The sequence below is a fragment of the Dipodomys merriami genome, unplaced genomic scaffold (assembly GCF_024711535.1).
Source record: "Dipodomys merriami isolate MVZ:Mamm:240054 unplaced genomic scaffold, mDipMer1.0.p SCAF_136, whole genome shotgun sequence".
NCBI classification, from domain to species: domain Eukaryota; kingdom Metazoa; phylum Chordata; class Mammalia; order Rodentia; family Heteromyidae; genus Dipodomys; species Dipodomys merriami.
The window spans coordinates 237,679-262,298 of NW_027202671.1; the positions used below are offsets into that span (position 1 = coordinate 237,679).

Genomic DNA, 24,620 nt, shown 5'->3' on the forward strand with positions numbered 1-24,620 from the left:
CCTGATGGGACCAGGCAAGGTTGGTACTCCACGTGGCTGGCAAAAGAGAGAGGAAAGAGAGAGAAAAGAGCTAGAAAAGAGCAGAGAGAGCAAGAAAAGAACAGAGAGAGAGAGAGCAGAGAGAGCTAGAAAAAGGCAGAGAGAAAGCTAGAAAAGAACAGAGAGAGCTAGGTAGCAGAGAGAGCTAGAATAGAACAGAGAGCCTGGGCCTGAGCTAGGCCTTATCTAGGGTATGGGCGGGGAAAGGTGTGGCCACATCAAATTCAGATGTGACCTCAGCAGATGCAGATGTGACCTCTTCCAGGTGTCCCAGTTGCCTAGGTAATGCAGGTACTGGGTGGAGACTTTGCTGCGAGGAGGGTGGAGTCTGCTAGCCATCCAGGAGCGGACCTTACATCCACAAAATGGAATATCACAATACAAGACAAAGGAATGAACTGTCCAAACACTTCACTATGATGGGATCATGGAAAAGACGGAAAGTGAAACAAGCCAGGGCACACTCTATGATACCTGGGTATAAAACTACAGAATATACAATTACTATAGTGACAGCAAGTTAGTGGTCCAGGTGGAGATACTTTAGAGGTACAGGACCCTTCTAGGGTGGGACAGGTTCCCTTCCTTGATTGTAGTGATAGCTTCACAAGTGTCCAAACAAGAATTTAGCAAATAGGGGCTGGGAAGGTAGCTCAGCGGTAGAGTGCATGCCTTGCAAGCATGAGGCCCTGGGTTCGATTCCTCAGCACCACATAAACAGAAAAAGCCGAAAGTGGCGCTGTGGCTCAAGTGGTAGAGCGCTAGCCTTGAGCTGAAGAGCTGAGGGACAGCCCCCAGACCCAGAGTTCAGGCCCCATGACTGGCAAAAAAAAAAAAAAAAGAATTTAGCAAATAGTACACGTTAAATGCTCAATATCCAATATGTCAATTGTATTTCAATGGAACGGTTAAGAAAACCCAAGTCACTTTTGGAGGATAAAGGGGAGGGCACAGAAATGGAGGGACAAAGGGTAAACAAATGCAGCAGTGGTACTCACTAAACACTATGGTGAAATGAACTGTACAACTTGTGGGCAGGATGGCAGGGAAAACCTGGAGGAAGAGAGGGAAGGGGTAAACATTGTCCAAAAAGAAATGTACTCATTACCTGACTTACATAACTAACACCTCTGTATATCACCTTTATAATAAAAAATTAAAAAAAGAAAACTCCTAAGTAGGTGCTAGGAATGTGGCTCAGTGGTAAAGCCTGTGCTTAGCCAGTGTGAGGCTCTGGGTTTGGTCCCCAGCACCACAAAACTATATCCTTACCCCTTTCCATACCCATCTCACCCAAAACATTTCCAAAAATGTCAAGTTCAAGGCAGGTCTTGAATCTGCAGTTTTACTAGCTTCATGTGTAAGTGCGCCCCGGTAGGGCCTTTGCATTTTCCTGATACCAATAACCCTCTAAACTGGGATTAAAAGCATGAAGGAGATAATTTGAGGATATTGTCTCCTTTTCCTGTGCAAGGTCACCAGTCTTCAGGTGTGGAGGAGACAACACGGAGTGTCTTTAAAAATCTGGAGTGGCATGACAGTTTCCTTTATCCAGAAAACTAACTAGTCAAAGGCACTGATCTCTTTAATCGGGGAAGAAACTACGGGTATTGAGGCGGTAGGCCCAGGACCGGCCCATAGCAACGCACCTACTCCCCATAGGGCTTCAGCAGCTAGATTTGTCCTTCTCGGCGACTCGTAGCGAGCTTTGCGTTGACCTGCTCTTCTTCTCCTGATTGGCCGCGGGCCGCGCGCTCGAGCGTGCCCGGCGCCTGCGCTCAGTCCTCCGGTAATAGTGGCGATGTCCAGCCGATCTAAGCGGGAGTCTCGTGGTTCCGCCCGCGGGAAGCGCGAGTCCGAGGCGCGGGGCAGCTCGAGTCGTGTCAAGCGGGAGCGAGACCGGGAACGGGAGCCCGAGGCGGCAGGCTCCCGGGGCAGCCCGGTGCGCGTGAAGCGCGAGGTCAAGCCGGCGAGCGCGCGCGAGGCGCCGCAGCTGCTGCCCGCGGCGGTCCCGCCCGTGCGGGTGAAGCGGGAGCGCGAGGCCGACGAGGACTCGGAGCCCGAGCGGGAGGTGCGAGGTGCGCGGGGCCGGGGCCGGGCGCAACTTACACCTTCACAACCTTAAAAAAAGAGAGCTTTCATTTCCTTGCCCGGAGGCGGGAAGAGCGAGGCGGGGGTGGGCGGGTGGACTTCGTGGTGACACCAGCCCCGGGGTTGAAAGTAACTACCGTCGTTAGAATCCACATTAGCATCTCCCCCCCCTCCCCCTTTACCCTCTGTGGGCCTCGGGGCGACTGACTGCCGATGTTAGCTGCTTCCGTTTTTGCAAAAGGGAGGTAGGTGTGTGTGTGTGGGTGTCCTGCTCCGAGATTTCTGGTTATCAGACTATTGAACGGAGAGGCTGAGGTCCGGACACACCTGAGTGCTGGCTAGTTACCAGTTCGGTAGTTGGGAAACAATTCGGTGGTCTCTCCAGAGTTCTGCCTTAGGGTGGCCAGAGGCTGATTGATTGCCTTTGGCTCTGGCACTGTCTGGTCAAGGTGGTGGGTGTGGTGCACAGCCTTGTTAGACTGAGGTGGTGTCTTCTACCTAGGGAAGGAAAGAGGCGGGTGCCCTAGCATTTGTAAAAGATTCCGATTCCCTTAGGGTGTCCTTGAGTAATGAGACTCAACATGTGGAATGTATTGTTTTCATAATCCTGTTTGGTAACGGACCCAGTGCTTGTATAGTCTTGGCAACTGCTATTCCTGCAATAATCTTACCTTTTGTTTTAGACCAAATAGCAGCATGCGTTCTACTAGCATCCACCCAACTTCTTAGTTTGCGAATAGTTTGGTAAAATACCAGATCCTACTCGGTTCTTTAGCAGTGGTAGATTTGAGGATATACAGTTTACCTTACTGCTTGTGATGTGTTTCATGGTATTTTTAATGTTTCTTTGGATTCCTTTATGTGATAATGAAGCTTATTGATAGATGTGTTGTAAACATGTATGTTAGTCTCCTAGTTTGTGGACTGTTCTATTACTGAACTCTTCCTCCCCTCTTTTCCCCCCAAAATAGGATCTTCTTTGGGGTCAGTATTAGGGCCTTGTGCTTGCTAGGCGGATGAACCACATTCCCATCCCTTTTTATTTATTTATTTTTAATAGATTCTCACTTTTTATTCTGGATGTCCTAGACCTCGATCCTCCTCTTTATAAATCCATGGGATGACAGGCATGTACCTCCATGTCCAGCTTTTTATTAATTGAGATGGGGTCTTGTAAAGGTTTTTGCCCTGGATGGCCTTCAACTATAGTCCTCCCAGTCTTAGCATCTTGAGAAACTACAATAATAGGTGTGTACCATCACATCCAGCCACAGATAGAACTTTTTATTTATCACTATTAAAAATCTGTAGTACGTATCCTGGTGCAGTGGCTCATACCTATAATACTAGTTACTCAGGATGCTGAGGATCTCAGTTACAAGCCAGCCCAGGCAGGAAAGTTCATGAGACTGTTGTCTCCAGTTAACCACCAAAAAGCCAGAAGTGGAGCTATGGCTTAAGTGGTAGAGCACTGGCCTTGAGTACAAAAGCTCCAAGACAGTGCCCAGGCCCTGAGTTTAAGCCCCAGGACTGGCACCCCTCAAAAAGTGTGTTAACTGAGGGCCTTGTGAGTTACACCTTCTGTCCCCATTACTGGGCTTTTTTTAGGGGCTGTTTTTGCCATTTGAAAAAGACGAGCTCAATTTAGGATTGAGCTTGTTTTAATCGGGGTTTTCTCTCTCTCTCTCTCTCTCTCTCTCTCTCTCTCTCTCTCTCTCTCTCTCTCTCTCTCTGTGTGTGTGTGTGTGTTGATAATTGATGTATGATGGTGTTTCTTTTAGCAAAGAATGGCCGTGTTGATTCTGAAGACCGGAGGAGCCGCCACTGCCCATACTTGGATACTATTAACAGGTGAGTGTGATAGAGATGCTGGAGGGTACTAAAAGAAAAATGTAATTTATGTTGGAAGTTTTTTGGATTGTACATTAGACAACACATCCACTAATTTGATTCCTTTTAAAACTTACTGCAGAGAAAACGTTTCTTGCCATGTTTATTTATGTTTTTTTGAGAGGATCTTGCTATGTAGCTCATACAGGCTTTGAATTCAGAATCCTCCTGCCATAGTTTCTTGAATGCTGTGATTACAGGATTATAAATATGTACAATAATGCTCAGCTCTCTTGTTATGCTGGTCCTGGGGCTGGCCTGTGAGTCACTGGCACCTGTATTTATTTTTATTTTTATTTATTTTTTGGGTCCGGTCGTGGGGCCTGAACTCTTGGCCTGGATGCTGTCCCTCAACTCTTCAGTTCAAGGCTAGTGCTCTACCACTTGAGCCACAGTGCCACTGCTGGCTTTTTTCTTTTTGCTTATGTGGTGCTGAGGAATCGAAGCCAGGGCCTCATGCATGCAAGGCAAGCGCTCTACCACTGAGCCACCTTCCCAGCCCCTTTATTTTTATTTTTAAAGTATGTATTTTTTCCTTTAGGTAGATGTACAAAGGAATGCCATTCAACAGCAGTTTATGGATGCAGTGCCTCTTGATCAATGTCACCCCTTTCAACATTATCACTCATCCCAGTCTTTTCCAGTTTGTTTGTTTGTTTGTTTTGTTGGTCATGGAGCTTGAACTCTGTTGCTGTCCTTCAGCTCTTCAGCTCAAGGCTAGCACTCTACCACTTGAGCCACAGAGCCACTTCTGGTGTTCTGGTGGTTTATGGGAGATAAGAGTTTCACGGATTTTCCTGCCCAGGCTGGCTTTGAACTGTGATCTTCAGATCTCAACGTCCTGAGTAGCTAGGATTATAGGCAAGAGCCACTGGTGGCCCGGCTCCAGTTTATTTTTTTTGTGGGTCCTGAGTCTTGAACTCTTGTCCTGTGTGTTGTCCATGAGCTTCTTTGTGCTCAAAGCTAGTGCTCTACTTGAGCCACTGCACTGGCTTTTTCTAAGTAGTTTATCAGAGATACAAGTCTCATGGACTTTCCTGCCTGGGCTGGCTTTGAACCTCAATCCACAGATCTCAGCCTCCTTTGTAGCTAGGATTATAGGTGTGAGCCACCCATGCCCAGCATCCCTCCAGTTTATTTTTATGAACAAAAAAATACTTATTTTTATCAAAGGTTGTATTCACTCTCCCTGTCCTCTCTCCTCCTGGTTGTGGGTCTGAGTACTGTCCTTGAGCTTTTTCTTTTTTTCTTTTGGTTAGTCATGGGGCTTGAACTATGGGCCTGGATGCTGTCCCTCAGCTCTTCAGCTCAAGGCCAGTGCTCTACCACTTGAGCCATAGCACCACTTCTGGTTTTCTGAGTGGTTTATTGGAGATAACAGTTTCACAAATTTTCCTGCCTTGGCTGGCTTTGAACAGTGATCCCCAGATCTCAGCCTCCTGAGTAGCTAGGATTATAGGCGTGAGCCACCAGTGCCCAACTTTCCTTGAGCTCTTTTACTCAAGGCTAGCACTCTATTACTTGAACCACATCCGCTTCTGGCTTTTGGGTGGTTAATTGGAAGAGTCTACCACTTAAACCACACATCTGCTTCTGGCTTTTTGGTGACTAATTGGAAGTAAAAGTCTTATGGAATTTCCTGTTTGGACTGGCTTTTAACCATGATCCTCAGGTCTCAGCCTTCTGAGTAGCAACAATTATAGGTATGAGCTACTGGTATCCAGCTATATTCACTCTTTTTATGTCCTTTCACCCCCAGGATATTGTGGGGCCTTTTTACTTTAATTCTACTTGTAGCTTTGCCTCCAAAGAAAGTGACCATAACCGAAAGTCCTTGACTGGTTATAAATATGGTTATCCCTTTGTATACTTGGGAGATCGGTACTAAGACCAATTTGGATGCTCAAGTTCTCTAAGCTAGCATAGTATTTGTATATAGCTCATATACATCCTCCTATATACTCTTAAGTCATTTCTAGGTTTTCAGTAATCCCTAATTCAGTGTTAATGCTTGTCATACTATATCTGTTAGGAACTAATGATACAATAAAGTAAATGGGGCTAGTGTGTATGCAGTTATTTATTTTCCCAAGTATGTTGATCCAGGATTAGTTGAATTCACTCTTGAAGAATTCATGGTAAGTAAAAACTAATGAGGAAGAGAGTCATGGACATTGTGCGTTCAGTGTAGACATGACATTGCTGTGAAGTGTGGTAGGTTGAGATGGGGAATGATAGAAACTTGCTGTGGTTATATGTGGTTTTTGAACTGTTCTATGAAGGATGCTATGTGATTTTGTGAAACATGTAGCCAGCATTGCTTCAGTTGGGTACCCTCTTAGATATCCTACCTTATTAATTGTATTTTTATTGTTGTGCTATTTTGGTTCTTTCAGGAGTGTGCTGGACTTTGACTTTGAGAAGCTGTGTTCTATTTCTCTCTCACATATCAATGCTTATGCCTGTCTGGTATGTGGGAAATACTTTCAAGGTAAAGATGGATATTTTAAAAGTATAAACTTTTTGGGGGCACTATCTGCATGTCTATTTTGTGTGTGAGTGTGCTATTTTGGGACTTAAACTCAAGGCATGGGCACTGTTCTTGAGCTTTTGTGCTCAAGGCCAGTCCATACTACTTGAGCCACGCTCCATTTCTGGCTTTTGGTGGTTAGTTGATAAGAGTCTCATGGACTTTCCTTCCAGAACTGGCAGAATTCAAACCATAATCCTCAGATCTCATCCTCCTGAATAGCTAGTATTATAGGCGTGAGCTATACACATGGCTTATTTTTGCTGTTTTTAACACATTCTAGTACATAGGAAAAAGCAAATCTGAGCTATGCTTTTTCTAGGACCTTTTCTTACAGCCTTTTGCCCTTCCATACAGGCCGAGGTTTGAAGTCTCATGCCTACATACACAGCGTCCAATTCAGCCACCATGTCTTCCTCAATCTCCATACCCTCAAGTTTTATTGCCTTCCAGATAACTATGAGATCATTGATTCCTCCCTGGAGGATATCACGGTATGTATCTGAGAGGGGGTAGTTTGGGACACATTTTTTTGTGTGTATGTGTACCAGTTGTAGGGCTTGGACTCAGGGTCTGGGTGCTATCTCTGAGCTTCTTTGGCTCAAGGCTAGCACTCTACCACTTAAGCCACAGTGCTTTTCCAATCTTTTCTTAGTAGTTTATTGGAGATAAGAGTTTCATGGACTTCACTGCCTGCACTGGCTTCGAACTATGATTCTCAGATCTCAGCCTCCTAAGTAGCTAGGATTACAGGTGTGAGCCACTAGCACCCCGCAACACATTCTTTTTGACATACTCAGGAAACTGCCAGGAAAATGCCCTGCCTAATATCAGGGAAGAATCTGGACAAAGAGAGAAATTGAAATAAATTCAGGGTTACAAAACAAGTTCATGATGACCTCTGTCCAGCCCAAGACATATGGGCTTATAAATCTGTGACTGTGAAGCTTGTGGTCTTGTTCCTTGGAGCCCCTCCACCCCAGTCTTGTGCAGAGGCGAAGAATTGTTCCTTTCCTAAGCTAGCTACTATTGAGAGTGCTGTTAAGGGTGCGACTCTGCCCAAGACTCAGGCTTCTCTTGCCCTTAGAGAACTAAGAATCTCATGGTATCTGATAGATATTGATCATGGAGTTGACCAGACTGGAAGTCTGAGGAAAGACTTGAGACTCAGTGATTGTGTTTAGACATAGAGAACTCCTCAAAGATTAGCAATGTGGGAGACCTTACCTCATGTTATTTTGGTCTTTATCTCTAATGGTTGGTTTTTTTGTTTCGTTTTGTCAGTCATGGCACTTAAACTCAGGGCCTGGGCACTGTCCCTGAGCTTTTCTGCTCAAAACTAGCACTCTCCACTTTGAGCCACAGCTCTACTTTCAATTTTCTCATGGTTAATTGGAGATAAGAGTGTCAAGGACTTTCCTGCCTGGGCTGACTTTGAACTGCAATCCTCAGATCTCAGCCTCCTGAGTAGCTAGGATTATAGATGTGAGCTACTAGCACCTGGCTTAGACATAATTTTTAAATTCTGTTTACAGCTGTAAAACAATTTGGAATTTTCTTTTGCTTTGTAGTATGTGTTGAAACCAACTTTCACAAAACAACAAATTGCAAACTTGGACAAGCAAGCCAAATTGTCTCGGGCGTATGATGGTACTACCTACCTGCCGGGTATTGTGGGACTGAATAACATAAAGGCCAACGATTATGCCAATGCTGTTCTTCAGGTGAGATCAAATAAGAACATGGTAACTGAGAAGCAATAGGAAGATTGGCTCAGAAATAACTGCTTTCTTATAGAGTACAAGCAGACCATCCTAGACACTGGATCTGGTGTGATCTCTACTTGAGTATCGTTCTTTGACAAGCAGAACGGATCTTTCTGGTCAAGGAGAAATGCTGTGACTTTTTCCAGTCTCTAGGCTTATGGATTTTGTACTTTTCAAGAAACTGGAGGTAGGGGCTGGGAAGGTGGCTCAGTGGTAGAGCGCTTGCCTTGCATGCATGAGGCCCTGGCTTCGATTCCTCAGCACCACATAAGCAAAAAGAAAAAGCTGGAAAGTGGTGCTGTGGCTCAAGTGGTAGAGTGCTAGCCTTGAGTTGAAGAGCTGAGGGACAGCGCCCAGGCCCAGAGTTCAGGCCCCATGACTGGACCCCCCCCCAAAAAAAAAAAAAAGAAAAAAGAAATTGGAGGTAGAATCTATTGCAGGGCAGTGCCAAATAAGAAGCATATCAACCTTTCTTTTCTGTTTTTCTTGATGTAGATGTCTTTTGTGCAAGCTGTCCTCTTCTGTGCTTGGAACCTGAAATGGGAAAGGCAGAAAGACAAAGTTCTATTTTCAAATACAAGATGTTTTTTCCAAGATTAAAAAACAAAAACAAACAATATGTACATTGTAGAAATTTAGAAGCTAGGTGTCATTGGCTCATGCTTGTAATCCTAGCCACTGAGGAGGCTGAGATCTGAGGATCTCGATTTAACTCCAGGTGGGCAAGAAAGCCTAGGAGATTCTTTTCCCCAATTAACCACTGAATAGCTAGGAGTAGAGCTGTAGCTCAATTGGTAGAACACCAGCCTTGCTAGAAAAAGCTAAGGGACAGAGCTCAGGTCCTTAGTTTTTTGTCGGTTATGGGGCTTGAACTCTGGGTCTAGGTGCTGTCCCTCAGCTCTTCAACTTAAGGCTAACATTCTACCACTTTTTGAGCCACAGCTCCACTTCCGGCCTTTTCTGTTTATGAAGTGCTGAGGAATTGAACCCAGGGCCTCATGCATGCGAGACAAGCACTCTATCACTGAGCCACCTTCCTAGCCCCAGGTCCTCAATTTAACCCCTAGTACTGGCACAAATAAGAAAAGCACCAGTGGCTCACAGCTATAATCCTAGCTACTCAGGAGGCTGAGATCTGAGGCTCGTGGTATAAGAAGCCAGCTTGGGCAGGAAAGTCTGTGAGACTCTTGTCTCCAATTAACCACCAGAAAACCGGAAGTGGTGCTGTGGCTCAAGTGATAGAGTGCTCATCTTGAGTTGAACAGCTCAGGGACCAGGTCCAGGCCCAGAGTTCAAGCCCTATCACTGACCCCCCCCCAAAAAAAAAAAAAAAAAAAAAACCTATCATGGTTCAAGAAGTGGGAGCTGGAGGATCTAGGGTTGAAGGCCAGCCTGGGCTACATAAATAAGACACTGCCTGCTTCCCCCCCCCCCAAAAAAAAAATGGCAAACATGGACACAGGCTTATTGAGAGAAAAGTGCACACATTAAGTGAAAACTTTAGGGCTGGGAATGTGGGTTAGTGGTAGACTGCATGCCTAGTATGAGGCCCTGGGTTTGATTCCTTAGTACAACATAAAGCAGCTGGAAGTGGCACTTTGTCTCAAGTAGTAGAGTGCTAGCCTTAAACAAAAAGAAGCTAGCTGAGGGACAGTGCCCAGGCCCTGAGTTCAAGCCCCCAGGACTTGGCCCCCCCCAAAAAAGTGAAAACTTTGTAATATAATTATTTATTCCTTTACTTCCCTAATGCACTTAACTACCTAGAATACTAGGTAGTTAACACTGTATAGTAGTACAACTTTTTTCTTTTTTTTTTTTTTTTTTTTTGGGTCCGGTCGTGGGGCCTGAACTCTGGGCCTGGGCGCTGTCCCTCAGCTCTTCAGCTCAAGGCTAGCATCTACCACTTGAGCCACAGCGCCACTTCCGGCTTTTTTCTTTTTGCTTATGTGGTGCTGAGGAATCAAACCCAGAGCCTCATGCATGCAAGGCAAGCACTCTACCACTGAGCCAACTTCCCAGCCCAGTACAACTTTTTTCTAAGTGTGTGTATGTATATATGTAATCTGTCGTGTGGCAGCCTCATTTAGCCATTTCCTGATTCATAGATAAATTAACTAAAATTTAACTAATGTTGACCTTTACCATTTGCTTTCACTCTAATGAGACTACTTCAGTCTTGGAACTTAAATACAGAAAGTACCTTATTTCAGGGTAAATTGTGGCTCTGGACAGAAAACAAATTGTGCCAATTTGTACCTTTTGTGATCTGATACTTAAACTTGTTTTGCACTGTATTTTTGCCATAACACTTTGGGTAAAAAGATTTGGTGTATTCTTTTAGTATGATCCCTTGTTCCTGGAGAACTTAAATCCTAAGGTGGAGACATTTCTTGTTCTTTCTCTATAGAGAAAGGCTATAGCCTTTCTTGACTTTGGGAACTATTCTTATACAGGTAGGATTTGGACATGGATAGCGCAGTTAGTCTTAGTGAATTCTAGTTCCCATAAGAGTCTCTTTATGTGTAAGAATAGCTACATGAACAAACCTTCTGATGATATTTCTAGTAAAATAGAATTGAAGAGACTTGGCAGTTCTCTGGAGGTCTGCTAATTTCTTTCTATTGATGGTTGGCTATATTTGTTGTCAATGCCAAAGAGCAGCCTCTCTACAGGAAGATAACTGAGAATCAGCCATGCTCTTTCTCTTCTTGAAAGTTACTCTCCTGTTTAGTAATTATTCTGTAAGCAAGAGGTTCTTTTTTTTTTTGTATATATATATTTTTTGTAAAGCTACAGAGGGGTTACAGTTACATGAGTAAGGTAATTCCTATCAGGCATTGTTACCTCCTCCTTTGTTTTTCCCCTACCATCCCTTCCCTCCCCACCTCCCCAACTCTTCCCTCCCCCCAGCAGGAGGTTCTTGTTCCTTTAGCTGATTTTGATAAGTTTGTTCCCCTTTTTAATTATGGTGACCTGAGTTGTCTTCCCCAGAGATATCCTGGATTAACTCTAAGTGGCAGAAAACCTTTATTGTCTGTCCTTCCTTCCTTCCTTCCTTCCTTCCTTCCTTCCTTCCTTCCTTCCTTCCTTCCTTCCTTCCTTCCTCCCTCTCTCCCTCCCTCCCTCCCTCCCTCCCTCCCTCCTACCTTCCCTCCTTTCCTCCTTTCCTCCCTCCTTTCTTTCTTCCTTCCTTTTTTTCCTTCTCACATTTTTTTTTTTTTTTTTTTTGGTTGGTTATGGGGCTTAAACTCTGGGCCTTGGCACTGTCCCTGAACTGTTCAGCTCAAGGCAAGTGCTCTATCGATTGACCCACAGTACCACTTCTGGTTTTCTGGTGATTAATTGGAGATAAGAGTCTCGTGGACTTTCCTGCCCAGGCTGGCTTTGAACCAGGATCCTCAATCTCAGCCTCCTGAGTAGCTAGGATTAAAGGTGTGAGCTACCAGCACCGGGCCCTACTTACATATTTTAATTCTGTGGTCTTCCATCCTGTTCTATTACCTGAGATTAATGAATATATGCTTTTTTTTTCTTTTCTCCCGAAGCTTTATCTTTTTGCTTAATGAGGTCAGATTTATTTTTGTTCTTATAAACCTTGACCTTTTCTATCATATCCGAGTATGTGTGTTTACTTTTATATACAACCATCAAATTTTTTTTTTTTTGGGTCCGATCGTGGGGCCTGAACTCTGGGCTTGGGTGCTGTCCCTCAGCTCTTCAGCTCAAGGCCAACGCTCTACCACTTGAGCCCAGCGCCACTTCGGCTTTTTTCTTTTTGCTTATGTGATGCTGGGGAATCGAACCCAGGGCCTCATGCATGCAAGGCAAGCACTCTACCACTGAGCCACCTTCCCAGCCCCACAACCATCAAATTGTATTAAGGTAATTTTTACATTATTTTAGTGTAGAGTTTAAAGATTTGGAACTTCTGTTCCCCAGGTAGATTTTTCTACTCCAACCAAAAGAGACAATAAAGAGAATGTTTGTATTTCTGGCCTTTATTGAATTTTAATGTCACAGGCATAGAGTAAAAAAGGAAAATACTAATAAGTTTATGAGTGGCTAGGGGTTTGAACACCTGTTTTTCTTTCTTTAAAAAATTTTTTTTTTTTGGGGGGGGGGGCTGGTCCTGGGGCTTGATCTCTGGGCCTGGGCGCTGTCCCTGAGCTTCTTTTGCTCAAGATGAGATCACAGTGCCACTTCTGGGAAGGCTTTGCTAAGGGCCTGCTTACTTCTACTCTTCAAGGTTTTCCCAGGTTCATCAGAAGATTCTATCAGAAGGATGTTAGCTAGTACAGCCTGGCTCCAAGTAGCCCTGCAGAATGGCTTGGATTAACCAGAGGGTTTGATTTCTAGGCTCTGTCAAATGTTCCTCCTCTCCGCAACTACTTCCTGGAAGAAGACAATTATAAGAACATCAAGCGTCCTCCGGGGGATATCATGTTCTTATTGGTTCAGCGTTTTGGAGAACTGATGAGAAAGCTCTGGAACCCACGAAATTTCAAGGCACATGTCTCTCCCCATGAGATGCTTCAAGCTGTTGTCCTTTGTAGCAAGAAGACTTTTCAGATTACCAAGCAAGGTAAGGAACAAATCTATGTTTTTCTGCCTTGAGGACAACAAAACTAGTTTGATGAACACATTTATTTCCATTACAGTGGATTTTGTTCATAGCAAGAAGTGAGTGTTCACTGCATGTGGTTTGATTCCTTGTCTGTAATCAGTGAGCCCTGCTCAGAGTCCCAAGAACTTCCAGCTGTCTTGTTGGGCAAAATGAACTTCACCCCTTAGGGGAAAACTGAGAGATTGGGAAAGGCTCATCCCTTACTAGGCCTCTGTCATATCTTAAACCTTACACTAAAGATATTCAGATGAACCATTTTGATTATTCTCATTTCTTTGAGCCTCATTTGGCATTGCTTTATGAGTGGACATTATCTCTTGGTATTTTATATGGTATCTATTAGCACCCATATCAGATTCTTTTTTTTTTGTGAAAATACTGTACAGAGGGGTTACAATTACATGGGCAAGATCCATATCAGATTCTTTTTTTTGGGGGGGGGTCCGGTTGTGGGGCCTTAACTCTGGGCTTGGGCGCTGTTCCTCAGCTCTTCAGCTAAAAGCTAGCGCTCTACCACTTGAGCCACAGCACTACTTCCGGCTTTTTTTTCTTTTTGCTTATGTGGTGCTGAGGAATCGAACCCAGGGCCTCATCCATGCAAGGCAAGCGCTCTACCACTGAGCCACTTTCCCAGCCCCCATATCAGATTCTTTAACATGCATTTGTGCTAGGTTTTGGAGCTGCTATAGCAGGAGACATGATTTTTCTTTTCCAGGATCTCTTAGGCTAAGATCATTTGTTGTCACATAAAAGCGTTCTATGTGAGGAGAAAGAAGATCATTTTATGGGTTGTCAGAGGCCTTTAGGATTAGGGAAATTAAGTTAAGAAGGGAATGTGGTAGAGTACGTGAAGCCCTGGGTTCAATTCCTTAGTACCACAATTCCTTAGTACCACATAGCTGGAAGTGGTGCTGTTGTTCAAGTAGTAGAGCCCTAGCCTTGAGCACAGAGAGGCTCAGGAACAGAACCCAGACCCTGAGTTCAAACTCCAGCACTGGCAAAAAAAAAAAAGAGGAAGAAGACCACGACCACATGCATATCTTTGAGTTTGAGCTTTTAAATGAGCAAAGAGGAAGTAATTAAAAGCGCATCTTAGGGAAGTTGGGAGTACAGCACAGAATCAGTGGAAAGCGGGTGAAAAAATACAACAAAGGGTCCCAGCAACTGCACTGGACATTGATGAAAATGAACTAAGAAACTCAAGGGTGGTGATGGGAGGGAGGGAGGAAATGAGAGAGAAAGAGGGAACACCTGATACTAAGCAAAAGGAAAGAAAAGTACATAACACCTGATTTGGAAGAAATAGTCTTAGTGTTAAAGTTCTTAGCATTCATAAACTTTGTAGATGATGATGATTACCATTGTGAAGATTAAAATGTGTTTGTGACCTTAACTAAGTATAACTGTCACAGTATTGTGAAACATGTAGTCACTTAATCTTAATAAAGAAATATTTGGGAGGCTGGGAAGGTGGCTCAGTGGTAGAGTGCTTGCCTCCCATGTATGAAGCCCTGGGTTTGATTCCTCAGCATCACATAAATAGAAAAGGGTGGAAGTGGCACTGTGGCTAAAGTGGTAGAGCACTAGTGTTGAGCTGGATTGCTGAGGGACAGCGCCCAGGCCTAGAGTTCTAGCCCCACAACTGATCAAAACAAACAAAGAAAGAAGTATTTGGTAAGGAAGTAATTGTGATCCCAGAAATGCCTGAGTTGATAGGATCATTAGTCAGTATTTTCGTGGGTCAGAATTACCCATAGTGTTGTTCCAGAACTCCAAGTTGTAGATACCTGTCAGATACTTTTTCAGTATTAGCACTAGGAAAGTTCCCTTGCTGGAAAAGAGAAGGAAGTTGGAGCTTACTTTAGAGAAGTAGATATTATAAGATCTTAATTAATTTCTTTTTCTTTTTGTTGGTCATGGAGCTTGAACTAAGGGCCTGGGCTCTGTCCCTGAGCTCTCTTACTCAAAACTACTGCTCTACCACTTTCAGCCACAGCACCACTTCCAGTTTTCTGATAGTTAATTGGAGATGAGTCTCATGGACATTCCTGCCCAGACTGGCTTTGAACCTCAATCCTCAGATCTCAGCCTCCTGAGTAGCTGGGATTACAGGTGTGAACCACCAGTGCCTGGCCATTTATTTTTCATGACTGGGTATGGAGATACAGGTATGAGCTATAAATGATCATTGAAAGCCCTTCCATGGATCAGAATGTCTAGGGAGAAAAGAACTTGACCATAGTCAAGTAGAAATGAGAGGAAGAGGAAGAGCCGTGACTGGAGTGGGGCCAGCAGTACTTGGTTTGGTTTTTTCTCCTGCCTCCCAGCTTCATCAGGCTTCATTTTTTTTCTCCCAGGGGATGGAGTTGACTTCCTGTCTTGGTTTCTGAATGCTCTGCACTCAGCTCTGGGGGGCACAAAGAAGAAAAAGAAAAGTAAGTCATGCTTAGAAAAAGGAGCTCTTTTTCTGTGCTTCCCTTTGAAAAATGTTGCAACTTCCCATCCTTTTGTTTTTAACTGTTTATATTTGGGTATGGAGGTTAGTTAGTGTCTATTACATATATGCAGTAAAATGTCTTCCTAAATAGACCCTTCTTATATTTTGTTAAGAGCATGGTGTGTGGTATGTGTAATTTTACTGTACAGGATGTCATTTAGATATCCAGGCTATCCTAGAATTTACTGTACTAAGGCTAAGAACTCATAAACTCGTGATCCTCTTTGTTTCTGCCTCCCAAGTGCTAGGATGTATGCTACCATGACTGATTCTCTTTCAATAACCAGAAATACTTTGAGATGTTACATTAATTGAAATAAGTCAGGCACAGAAAGACAAATATATATACTGTTGCTCATATGGATGGCAAAGAGGTTTATCTCATCGAGTAGAATAGTGGTTACTAGAGATGGGGGTGGGGGAAATAGGGAGCAGACAGGATGGTTAACATGTACAGTTGGACCTGAGGAATAACCCTGCTGTTCTGTAGCAAATAGGGTAAATATGGTTGGAAGCAATATTTGTATTTTAAAATAGAGAAGATTTTGATTCTTCCCAATACAAGTGATGGGTATGCCAGTTACTCTGATCTGATCATCATATATTGTATACATGAATTGAAATAATCTAATTGTATACTCTAAATATGCACAACTAGTATTGTAATTGAAAATATAAGAATAAGAGTCAGGAGCTGGTAGCTTATGCCTGTAATGTTACCTACTTGGGAGGCTGAGACCAGAGAATTGAGGTTTGAGGACAGTCTAGGAATACATGAGACTCCTTCTTAATCTGTAGCTGGTTGTCATGGTTTATGCCCATAATCTTAGCTACATGGGAGGCTGAAAATGGGGAGGATTATGTGTCCAGGCCAGCTGGAGCAGAGAAGTTCCAGAGTTTTCCTTTGAACTGAAAGAAGTCAGGTGTGGTGGCTCACACCTGTTATCCTTGCTATGGTGGGAAGCAAAACTAGTCATCACCATCCAGGAATGCACCTGGACAGGAAGTAAATTTCTATCTCAAAAACAACCAGTGCAAAAAAGGGCTGAAAGCATGGCTCAGCAGTAGAGTGAATTAAGTAGTTGTAAATAATTAAAGTAAGGGCTGGGAAGGTGGCTCAGTGGTAGAGTGCTTGCCTTGCATGCATGAGACCCTGGGTTGGATTCCTCAGCAGCACATAAGCAAAAAGAAAAAAGCCAGGAGTGGGGCTGTGGCTCAAGTCGTAGAGCACTAGCCTTGAGCTGAAGAGCTCAGGGACAGCGCCCAGGCCCAGAGTTCAGGCCCCATGACCAGAATAAAAAAAAAAATAATAATAATTAAAGTAAATTTAAAAAATAGTAAGTAGTTTGTGTCCTAGAAATCCTGACCCAGTTTTTTTTTTTTTTTCTTTTTTGCCACACTGGGCTTTGAACTTAGGGTCCCATGCTTGCAAAGCAAGTGCTCTTGAACCATTCCCCAACTCTGATTCTTTTTTTTTTTTTTTTTTTTTTGGGTCCGGTCCTGGGGCCTGAACTCTGGGCCTGGGCGCTGTCCCTCAGCTCTTCAGCTCAAGGCTAGTGCTCTACCACTTGAGCCACAGCGCCACTTCCGGCTTTTTTCTTTTTGCTTATGTGGTGTTGAGGAATTGAACCCAGGGCCTCAGGCATGCAAGGCAAGCACTCTACCACTGAGCCACCTTCCCAGCCCCTCTTATGGACTTTTAATTATTTTCGATAAAATCTTGTATTTATTGCTTGGCACCAGCCTTGGACCATGATCCTCCTACCTAAGCCTCCTGAGTAATGAATTACAGGCATGAGACATCACACCTGGGTTGTTAATTGAGATGGAATCTAGCTAATTTTTTTTTTTTTTTTGGCCAGTCCTGGACTTGGGCCTGGGCACTGTCCCTGAGCTTCTTTTGCTCAAGGCTAGCGCTCTACCATTTGAGCCACAGCACAAATTCAGGCTTGTTCTGTATATGTGGTAGGGCTTCATGCATGCAAGGCAAGTACTCTACAATTGAGACACATTCTCAGCCCTCTAGCTAAATTTTACCTGGGCTGATCTCAAGACATAATCCTCCATAGTTCTCTGCTTCCTGATTAGCAAGGATTATAGGTGTGTACCACCATATCCAGCCTGACCTAGTCTCAAACTGAGGGTCTGGGCACAAGTTGTAGACCTCTAGAGTCCTCACTGTGCAAGTGTTAGTTCATTAGAAGGACTCTACTATTACCTGATGACCATGCAATCCACTAGTGTCTTTAGCCTGTGCTCACCCGTGAAGTTGTGCATACTCTTACAGGTAGCTGCTAGCACCTGGTTATGCTTTCTCTCGCTGCTTTTGTTCTATTGTGGTCTCTTAGTCATCTTCCTTTTTGGGTCCCTTTGTAGGCAATAATGGGTATGGGAAGTTCCTTGGATGTGCCTTGTTTTGCTTGTGAATTCTTTTTTTTTTTTTTTTTTTTTTTGGTCGTGGGGTTTGAACTCTGGGCCTGGGCACTGTCCCTCAGCTTTTCAGTCCAAGGTGAGCGCTCTACCACTTGAGCCACACCTCCACTTGCTTGTAAATTCTTGTATCTCCAGGCTCCATAAATCACTGATTCATTTCAGACATACCTTTTTCTTTTATGGGACAGGCCCAATGTTGAAGGTCCAAAGGAGGTTTTGTGGAGAAGACTTACATTTATGTAGATAATCATAAAGGAACCGTGGTGGGATATGTTACATAGAGAAAAGTTGCATGTTTTAAGAAGAGCTTTGGGTTTAAACTAGAAATACTGGTTTATTTTTAAACTTTTGAAGTTGGGAGTGTGTTTTGACATGCTTTCTGATATCTTGCTTTCTGTTTGGCAGCTATTGTGACTGATGTTTTCCAGGGGTCCATGCGGATCTTCACTAAAAAGCTCCCCCACCCTGATTTGGTGAGTGGATTGAAACAGATCTTGAGCTGATTATGTTGCCTGAGGAAGTTCAGTGGGGAGGAAAGGAGATACTTAGAAAACTGACAAGCTGTGTGTCCCTGAAGAGATTCCGCTGAGCACCTTGTCAAGTGGCAGTCCATCAGGGCTGTGATATGGCAGCGCCCTCTAATCTTGGGAGTTAGTGGTTGGTATTGTCTGCTGATTGAAGTGGTCTGGCCACTGAGTGGTGCTGGTGTTTTTGTTTCTCTAGTCTGAGAACTTTGTAGATAGTCTGGTATATAAACAAAGCCCCTCAGAAGTTGGAAAGCCATCAGTCCTCAAACTGATACGATACTGCTGCACATGAGATTATCTGGCTCTGGGCATCTCTGTTCATCCCCATCAAGTGAAGGGAAACTGTCCATTAACAAACCATTTCTCTTTATGTGTTCTTCCTTTGCTGCTCACATTCCTTACTTCTTTTCTTCTCACTTATTTCTAGCCAGCAGAAGAAAAAGAGCAGCTGCTCCATAATGATGAGTACCAGGAGACAATGGTGGAGTCCACCTTCATGTACCTGACGCTGGACCTTCCTACTGCCCCACTCTACAAGGATGAAAAGGAGCAGCTCATTATCCCCCAGGTGCCACTCTTCAACATCCTGGCCAAGTTCAACGGCATCACTGAGAAGGTAGTCCATACACATCTTCCCTCCTAGCACTTAACTTTGTTCCCTTGACTTGTTTCTTTTTAAAATTTTCTTTATGCTTTTTTTTGTGATGCTGGATATTGAACTTGGCATAGTTGAGTAGAAAATGTTTAGGTGTATGTTTTCATATCCATGTATTTATAAGTTACCAAAATTTGATTGTAATTTCTGTCCCTTCAGATTTATTGAGGTTAATTTATAGTCTGTCCTACAAATTATGCCCTTGAATCTAGAAAGAATATCCTTTTTTTTTTTTCACTGCTTTTTCTTTTTGTCTTTTCTTTTCTTTCTTTTTTTTTTTTTAATGTAGATAGAACCTTGGGTCTGTGTATGCTAGTATTCTACTCCTGAGCTACAACCTATATCCATTTTTCTACTGTTTTTGATGGTTTTCTGTATGTCTGTTACATATAAAATCATATAAACATATAAAACCACATGTCTGGTTTTTAGATTTTTTTTTTGGTGGTTCTGGGAATTGAACCCAGGGATTTATACATGATAAGCATGTGTACTGCCATTGAGTTACATCACCAGCCCATATATATATATATATATATACAGTTGTTATATGTTATTCTTCCAGTCCTTATTACATTATTGTGTGTGTGTTCATAGAGTAGAGAATCCTCCAACTGTTTAATTTTCATTTCTGTTTCTCTCATTTTTGCTCATGTATTTTGAGTACTCACCTGTAATTTAGCCTTAGCAACAAGTAGCTGGGAACAATATTAGATATGCTGACATCCTATCCCTCATGGGAGAATATTATGGAGACTATTAAATGTAGAGCCCCTTGTTCTTGGCTGTCCCTCTAAAAAGTAGAATTTTTGCGAAGCACCAGTGGCTCACTCCTATAAATCATAGCTACTCAGGAGGCTGAGATCTGAGGATTGTGGTTCAGATTGTGGTTCAGAGCCATCCCAGGAAGAAAAGTCTGTGAGACTCATACCTCCATTTAACCACCAGAAAACCAGAAGTGGAGCTGTGGTTCAGATGCCCAGACCAAGTTCAAGCCTTACAACTAATTAAACACACACACACACAGCTGTGGCTCAAGTGATGAGTGCCAACACACACACACACACACACACACACACACACACACACACACCCCGCCCCCCCCCCCCCCCCCCCCCCCCCGTGGCTCAAGTGATGAGTGCCACATTGAGCAAAAGAGCTCAGTGATAGCACCCAGGCCTTGAGTTCAAGCTCTATAACCAATTAAAAAAAAAAAAAAAAGAGTAGGATCTAGAAGGGACAGTCTTCATTCAAATACCTTAGACTTTTGTTTTTCTTACCAACTTACTAGATTTAGTAGCATTTTAGAAGAATCATTAAAACGTTTTTGTAATGTTTCTTCATTTGCTTTAAAGCTTTTTAATAGTTTTCACTAGTTTTAATGCTGGGAGTGGACCTTTTTGTTGTTGTTGTTGTTGGTCATGTGGCCTGACCTCTGGGCCCACTGTACCTCAGCTCTTCAGCTCAAGGCTAGTGCTTTACCAGTTGAGCCACAGTGCCACTTCCGGCTTTTTCTGTTTATGTGGTGCTGAGGAATCAAACCCAGGGTCTCATGCATGCAAGGTAAGCACTCTACCACTGAGCCACCTTCCCAGTCCTGGAAGGTGGACCTTTCTACTTGATATTTTATAAGGTCATCCTATAAATTGGTTTTAAGTATGCATATTCTAATTTTACTTTTCTCAATTTTGACATTTTGAGTTTTTTTGTGGGATGTGTTTGTATGGGGGGGGGGTGGTAGTAAGCATTTTTCTAAACCAGGCTCCGGTGGCTTACGCCTGTAATCCTAGCTACTCAGGAGGCTGAGATCTGAGCATCATGGTGCAAAGCCAGCCCAGGCAGGAAAGTCTGGGAGTGTAATCTCCAATAAACCACCAGAAAACCGGAAATGTTGCTGTGGCTCAAGTCGTAGAGCACTCACCTTGAGCTGAAGAGCTGAGGGATAGTGCCCAGGCCCAGAGTTCAAGCCCCATGACTGACAAAAAAAAAAAAAAGAAAGCATCTTTCTATGTAACCATGATGGCCTTATACTCATTATGTAGCTCAAGCTGGTGTCCAGCACATGATCCTTTGCCTTAGCCTCCAAATGCTTGGATTGCAGGCATTTTTCCCTATGACAAAATTTGTATTCTAATTTTTTTTTTTCCAGTAGTGGGGCTTGAACTCTGGGCCTGGGCACTGTCCCTCAGCTCTTCAGCTCAAGGCTAGCGCTCTACCACTTGAGCCATAGCACCACTTTCAGTTTTCTGGGGGTTTATTGGAGATAAAAGTCTCATAATCTTTCCTGCCTGGGCTGGCTTTGAACCACAATCCTCAGGTCTCAGCCTCCTGAGTAGCTAGGATTATAGGCATGAGCCACCGGTGCCTGGCTTGTATTCTAATTTTTTTTTTTTTTTTTGGTCCGGTTGTGGGGCCTGAACTCTGGGCCTGGGCGCTGTCCCTCAGCTCTTCAGCGCAAGGCTAGCGCTCTACCACTTGAGCCACAGTGCCACTTCCGGCTTTTTTCTTTTTGCTTATGTGGTGCTGAGGAATCGAACCCAGGGCCTCAGGCATGCAAGGCAAGCGCTCTACCACTGAGCCACCTTCCCAGCCCACTAATTTTTTTTTTTTTTTTTTGGGTCCAGTTGTTAGGCCTGAACTCTGGGCCTGAGCGCTGTCCCTCAGCTCTTCAGCTCAAGGCTAGCGCTCTACCACTTGAGCCACAGCGCCACTTCCGGCTTTTTTCTTTTTGCTTATGTGGTGCTGAGGAATTGAACCCAGGGCCTCTGGCATGCAAGGCAAGCGCTTTACCACTGACCCACCTTCCCAGCCCTGTATTCTAATTTTGAATAAAAGTATTTTCCTGGGAAACTTGGACATTCCTGGAAAGGTCTATAGGCACTCAAGAGAGAGGGGCTTTCAATGGTATTTTCTTTTTTGATTATGTTTAGTCTTGTTTTTATTTGGTTGGTCATGGGGATTGAACTCTGGGCCCGGGTGCTGACCTTGAGCTCTTTTGCTCAAGGCTAGTCCTCTACCACAAGGCAACTTCTGGCTTTTTGTTGTTGTTGTTGGTCGTGAGGCTTGAACTCTGGGCCTGAGCGCTGCCCTTCAGCTCTTCAGCTCAAGGTGAGTGCTCTATCACTTGAGCTTCAGAGCCACTTCCCATTTTCTGGTGGTTTATTGGAGGTAAGTCTCACTGACTTTCCTGCCCGGGCTGGCTTTGAACAGAGATCCTCAGACCTCAGCCTCCTGAGTAGCTAGGATTACAGGCTTGAGCTAACAGCACCCGGCTTAGTTCTGGCTTTTTGATGGTTAGTTGGAGATAACAGTTCATGTACTTTCCTGCCTGGGCTGCTTTGAACCATGATCCTCAGATCTTAGCCTTCCAAGTAGCTAGGATTATAGGTATGAGCCACAAGTACCTGGCTCAGTTTTTCACACTTTTACTTTTTAGTAAGAATAGGAGTTTGTGTTAGAAAACCAATTTGTGTTAATCAGCTTTTAGACCTTGTGGTCCAAAAGAGCCAGATTCCCTGGCTCTTCACCTTCCTTCTTGGGGATCAGTGAGGCCTCAGGAAATGTTCCTGTCAGATTATACTTGAAACACAGGCCTTGAGAACTTCTTGTCTGTGTGGTGCTAGGGATAGAACTGCTGGCCTCAGGCTGGGAAGTGGCCCAGTGGGAGAGTCCTTGTCTTGCACGCCTGAAGCCCTGGGTTCAATTCCTCAGCACCACATATGCTGAAAAAGCTGGAAGTGGTGCTGTGGCTCAACTAGTAGAGCACTAGCCTTGAGCTGAAGATCTGAGGGACAGCACCCAGGCTCAGAGTTCAGATACCACAACCAACAGAAAAAAAATTAAAAAAAGAACTGCTGGCCTCATGGAGGCTAGCAGCACTCTACCTCTGATCTACGCCCCACATGTAGCACAAGTCTTGGGACTAGTAGAAAGTTGATAGCCACCTGTGCTGAAATATACTTGTGTTGTAAGGTGAATCATCCCAGAAGTTACATTTTAAAATATAGAATATTGGAGTATTTATTACACAGTTAACAGGCTGCAGGCCGCCAGTTATTACAAAGATCTGCAGCATGCAAATACACATAAAACAGCTAGGAAACATGCTAAAGAGGAAAGAAATAACAAAAACAATACCAACAAGCCAATTCAGCTCCAATGGAGAGCTGAGTTGGGATGCCATGATGACTGGAGACGAGCCAGGACAAAGGACACGATCACAGAGACACATGTGAGACACATGTGGCATCTTCTGGCGGTTAGGCTGGTCTGGGTCTAAATAAGTTGGCGCAGGGAGCAGATCCTCAGGAAATTCCCAGTCTCAAGCACTGGAATTACAGATTTGGTAATCTATCAGTCCAGTGCCTGCCCCTGCCTCCAGGGATCTGGACAAGCACATTACCTGGGAGGCAGGTGATGGAGTGGGGAGCTTCCTGCACTCTGCATGAAGACGATGCCTGATCCTACAATCCACCATGTGGCCAATATGGTGCTAGCCAGACCTGTCCTTACTTCACTTGATGAAAGATCTCTCTCTCTCACTATTGAAAAACATCAGGAGATTCCTGCAAGGCTTTAATTCAGCTTTTAACAAATCCCATTTTGCATTTGCCATGTTTATGTAGAAGCATAACTATGGCTAAAAGTCTGATCATATGATGGCTGAAACACAGCCTACATTGAGATACTTTAATCAACCTCGGCCAACTTGTAATGTTAACCTCTTATGGTTTCTGGGACCAGAAGTGTAGGTATAGGCAAAATGATGTTTGAAAAGCAAACAACTTATTTCTGATCTTGTGCCTACTGATCTCTAGCACTAATTTGGTAATCTTCTTTTCTCTCTCTAGGAATATAAGACTTACAAAGAGAATTTTTTGAAGCGCTTCCAACTCACCAAACTGCCTCCATATCTAATCTTTTGTATTAAGAGATTCACTAAGAACAACTTCTTTGTGGAGAAGAATCCAACCATTGTCAACTTCCCTATCACGTGAGTTTCAATATACTTTACTTCTTTTCTTCTTTTTTTGTCCCAGTCCTGAGGCTTGAACTCAGGTCCTAGACACTGTCCCTGATCTTCTTTTGCTCAAGGCTAGCACTCTACCACTTGAGCTACAGCACCATTTCTGGCGTTTTCTGTTTATGTGATATTGAGGAATTGAACCCAGGGCTTTATGCATGCTAGGCAAACACTGGACCACTAAGCCACATTCCCAGCCCTGCTTTTCTTTTCTTTCTTTTTTCTTTTTCTTTTTCTTTGTCTGTCGTGGGGCTTGAACTCTGGGCCTGGGTGCTGTCCCTCAGCTCTTCAGCTCAAGGCGAGCGCTCTACCACTTGAGCTACAGCGCCACTTCCGGTTTTCTGGTGGTTTATTGGAGATAGGAGTCTGACGGTCTCTCCTGCCCGGGCTGGCTTTGAACCGCGATCCTCAGATCTCAGCCTCCTGAGTAGCTAGGATTACAGGCGTGAGCCACCAACGCCCGGCTTTCTTTTTCTTTTTTTTTGGTCTGTCGTGTACTCAGCCTGGGCGCTGTCCCTCAGCTATTCAGCCTAAGGCTAGCGCTC

The 24,620-nt window shown here is 44.0% G+C and overlaps 1 protein-coding gene and 1 long non-coding RNA gene across 2 annotated transcripts in view; one reads left to right on the forward strand and one right to left on the reverse strand.

The window, feature by feature from the left end:
- On the reverse strand, positions 1–1,955 carry LOC138825216 (uncharacterized). Its single transcript, XR_011371366.1, has 3 exons — positions 1,689–1,955; positions 1,038–1,092; positions 1–390 (listed from the first exon to the last, which is right to left on the reverse strand). It is a non-coding gene; the product is annotated as an uncharacterized lncRNA (long non-coding RNA).
- Positions 1,811–24,620, forward strand: part of LOC138825215 (ubiquitin carboxyl-terminal hydrolase 39) — a 27,341-nt gene continuing 4,531 nt past the window's right edge. Inside the window, exons 1-10 of the mRNA XM_070019604.1 lie at positions 1,811–2,117; positions 3,912–3,981; positions 6,417–6,511; positions 6,908–7,044; positions 8,122–8,274; positions 12,673–12,898; positions 15,298–15,375; positions 18,276–18,343; positions 18,825–19,013; positions 23,903–24,045. Coding sequence (XP_069875705.1) covers positions 1,841–2,117; positions 3,912–3,981; positions 6,417–6,511; positions 6,908–7,044; positions 8,122–8,274; positions 12,673–12,898; positions 15,298–15,375; positions 18,276–18,343; positions 18,825–19,013; positions 23,903–24,045 — 1,436 coding nt within the window. The 5' untranslated portion in view covers positions 1,811–1,840. The remainder of the gene's footprint in view (positions 2,118–3,911; positions 3,982–6,416; positions 6,512–6,907; positions 7,045–8,121; positions 8,275–12,672; positions 12,899–15,297; positions 15,376–18,275; positions 18,344–18,824; positions 19,014–23,902; positions 24,046–24,620) is intronic.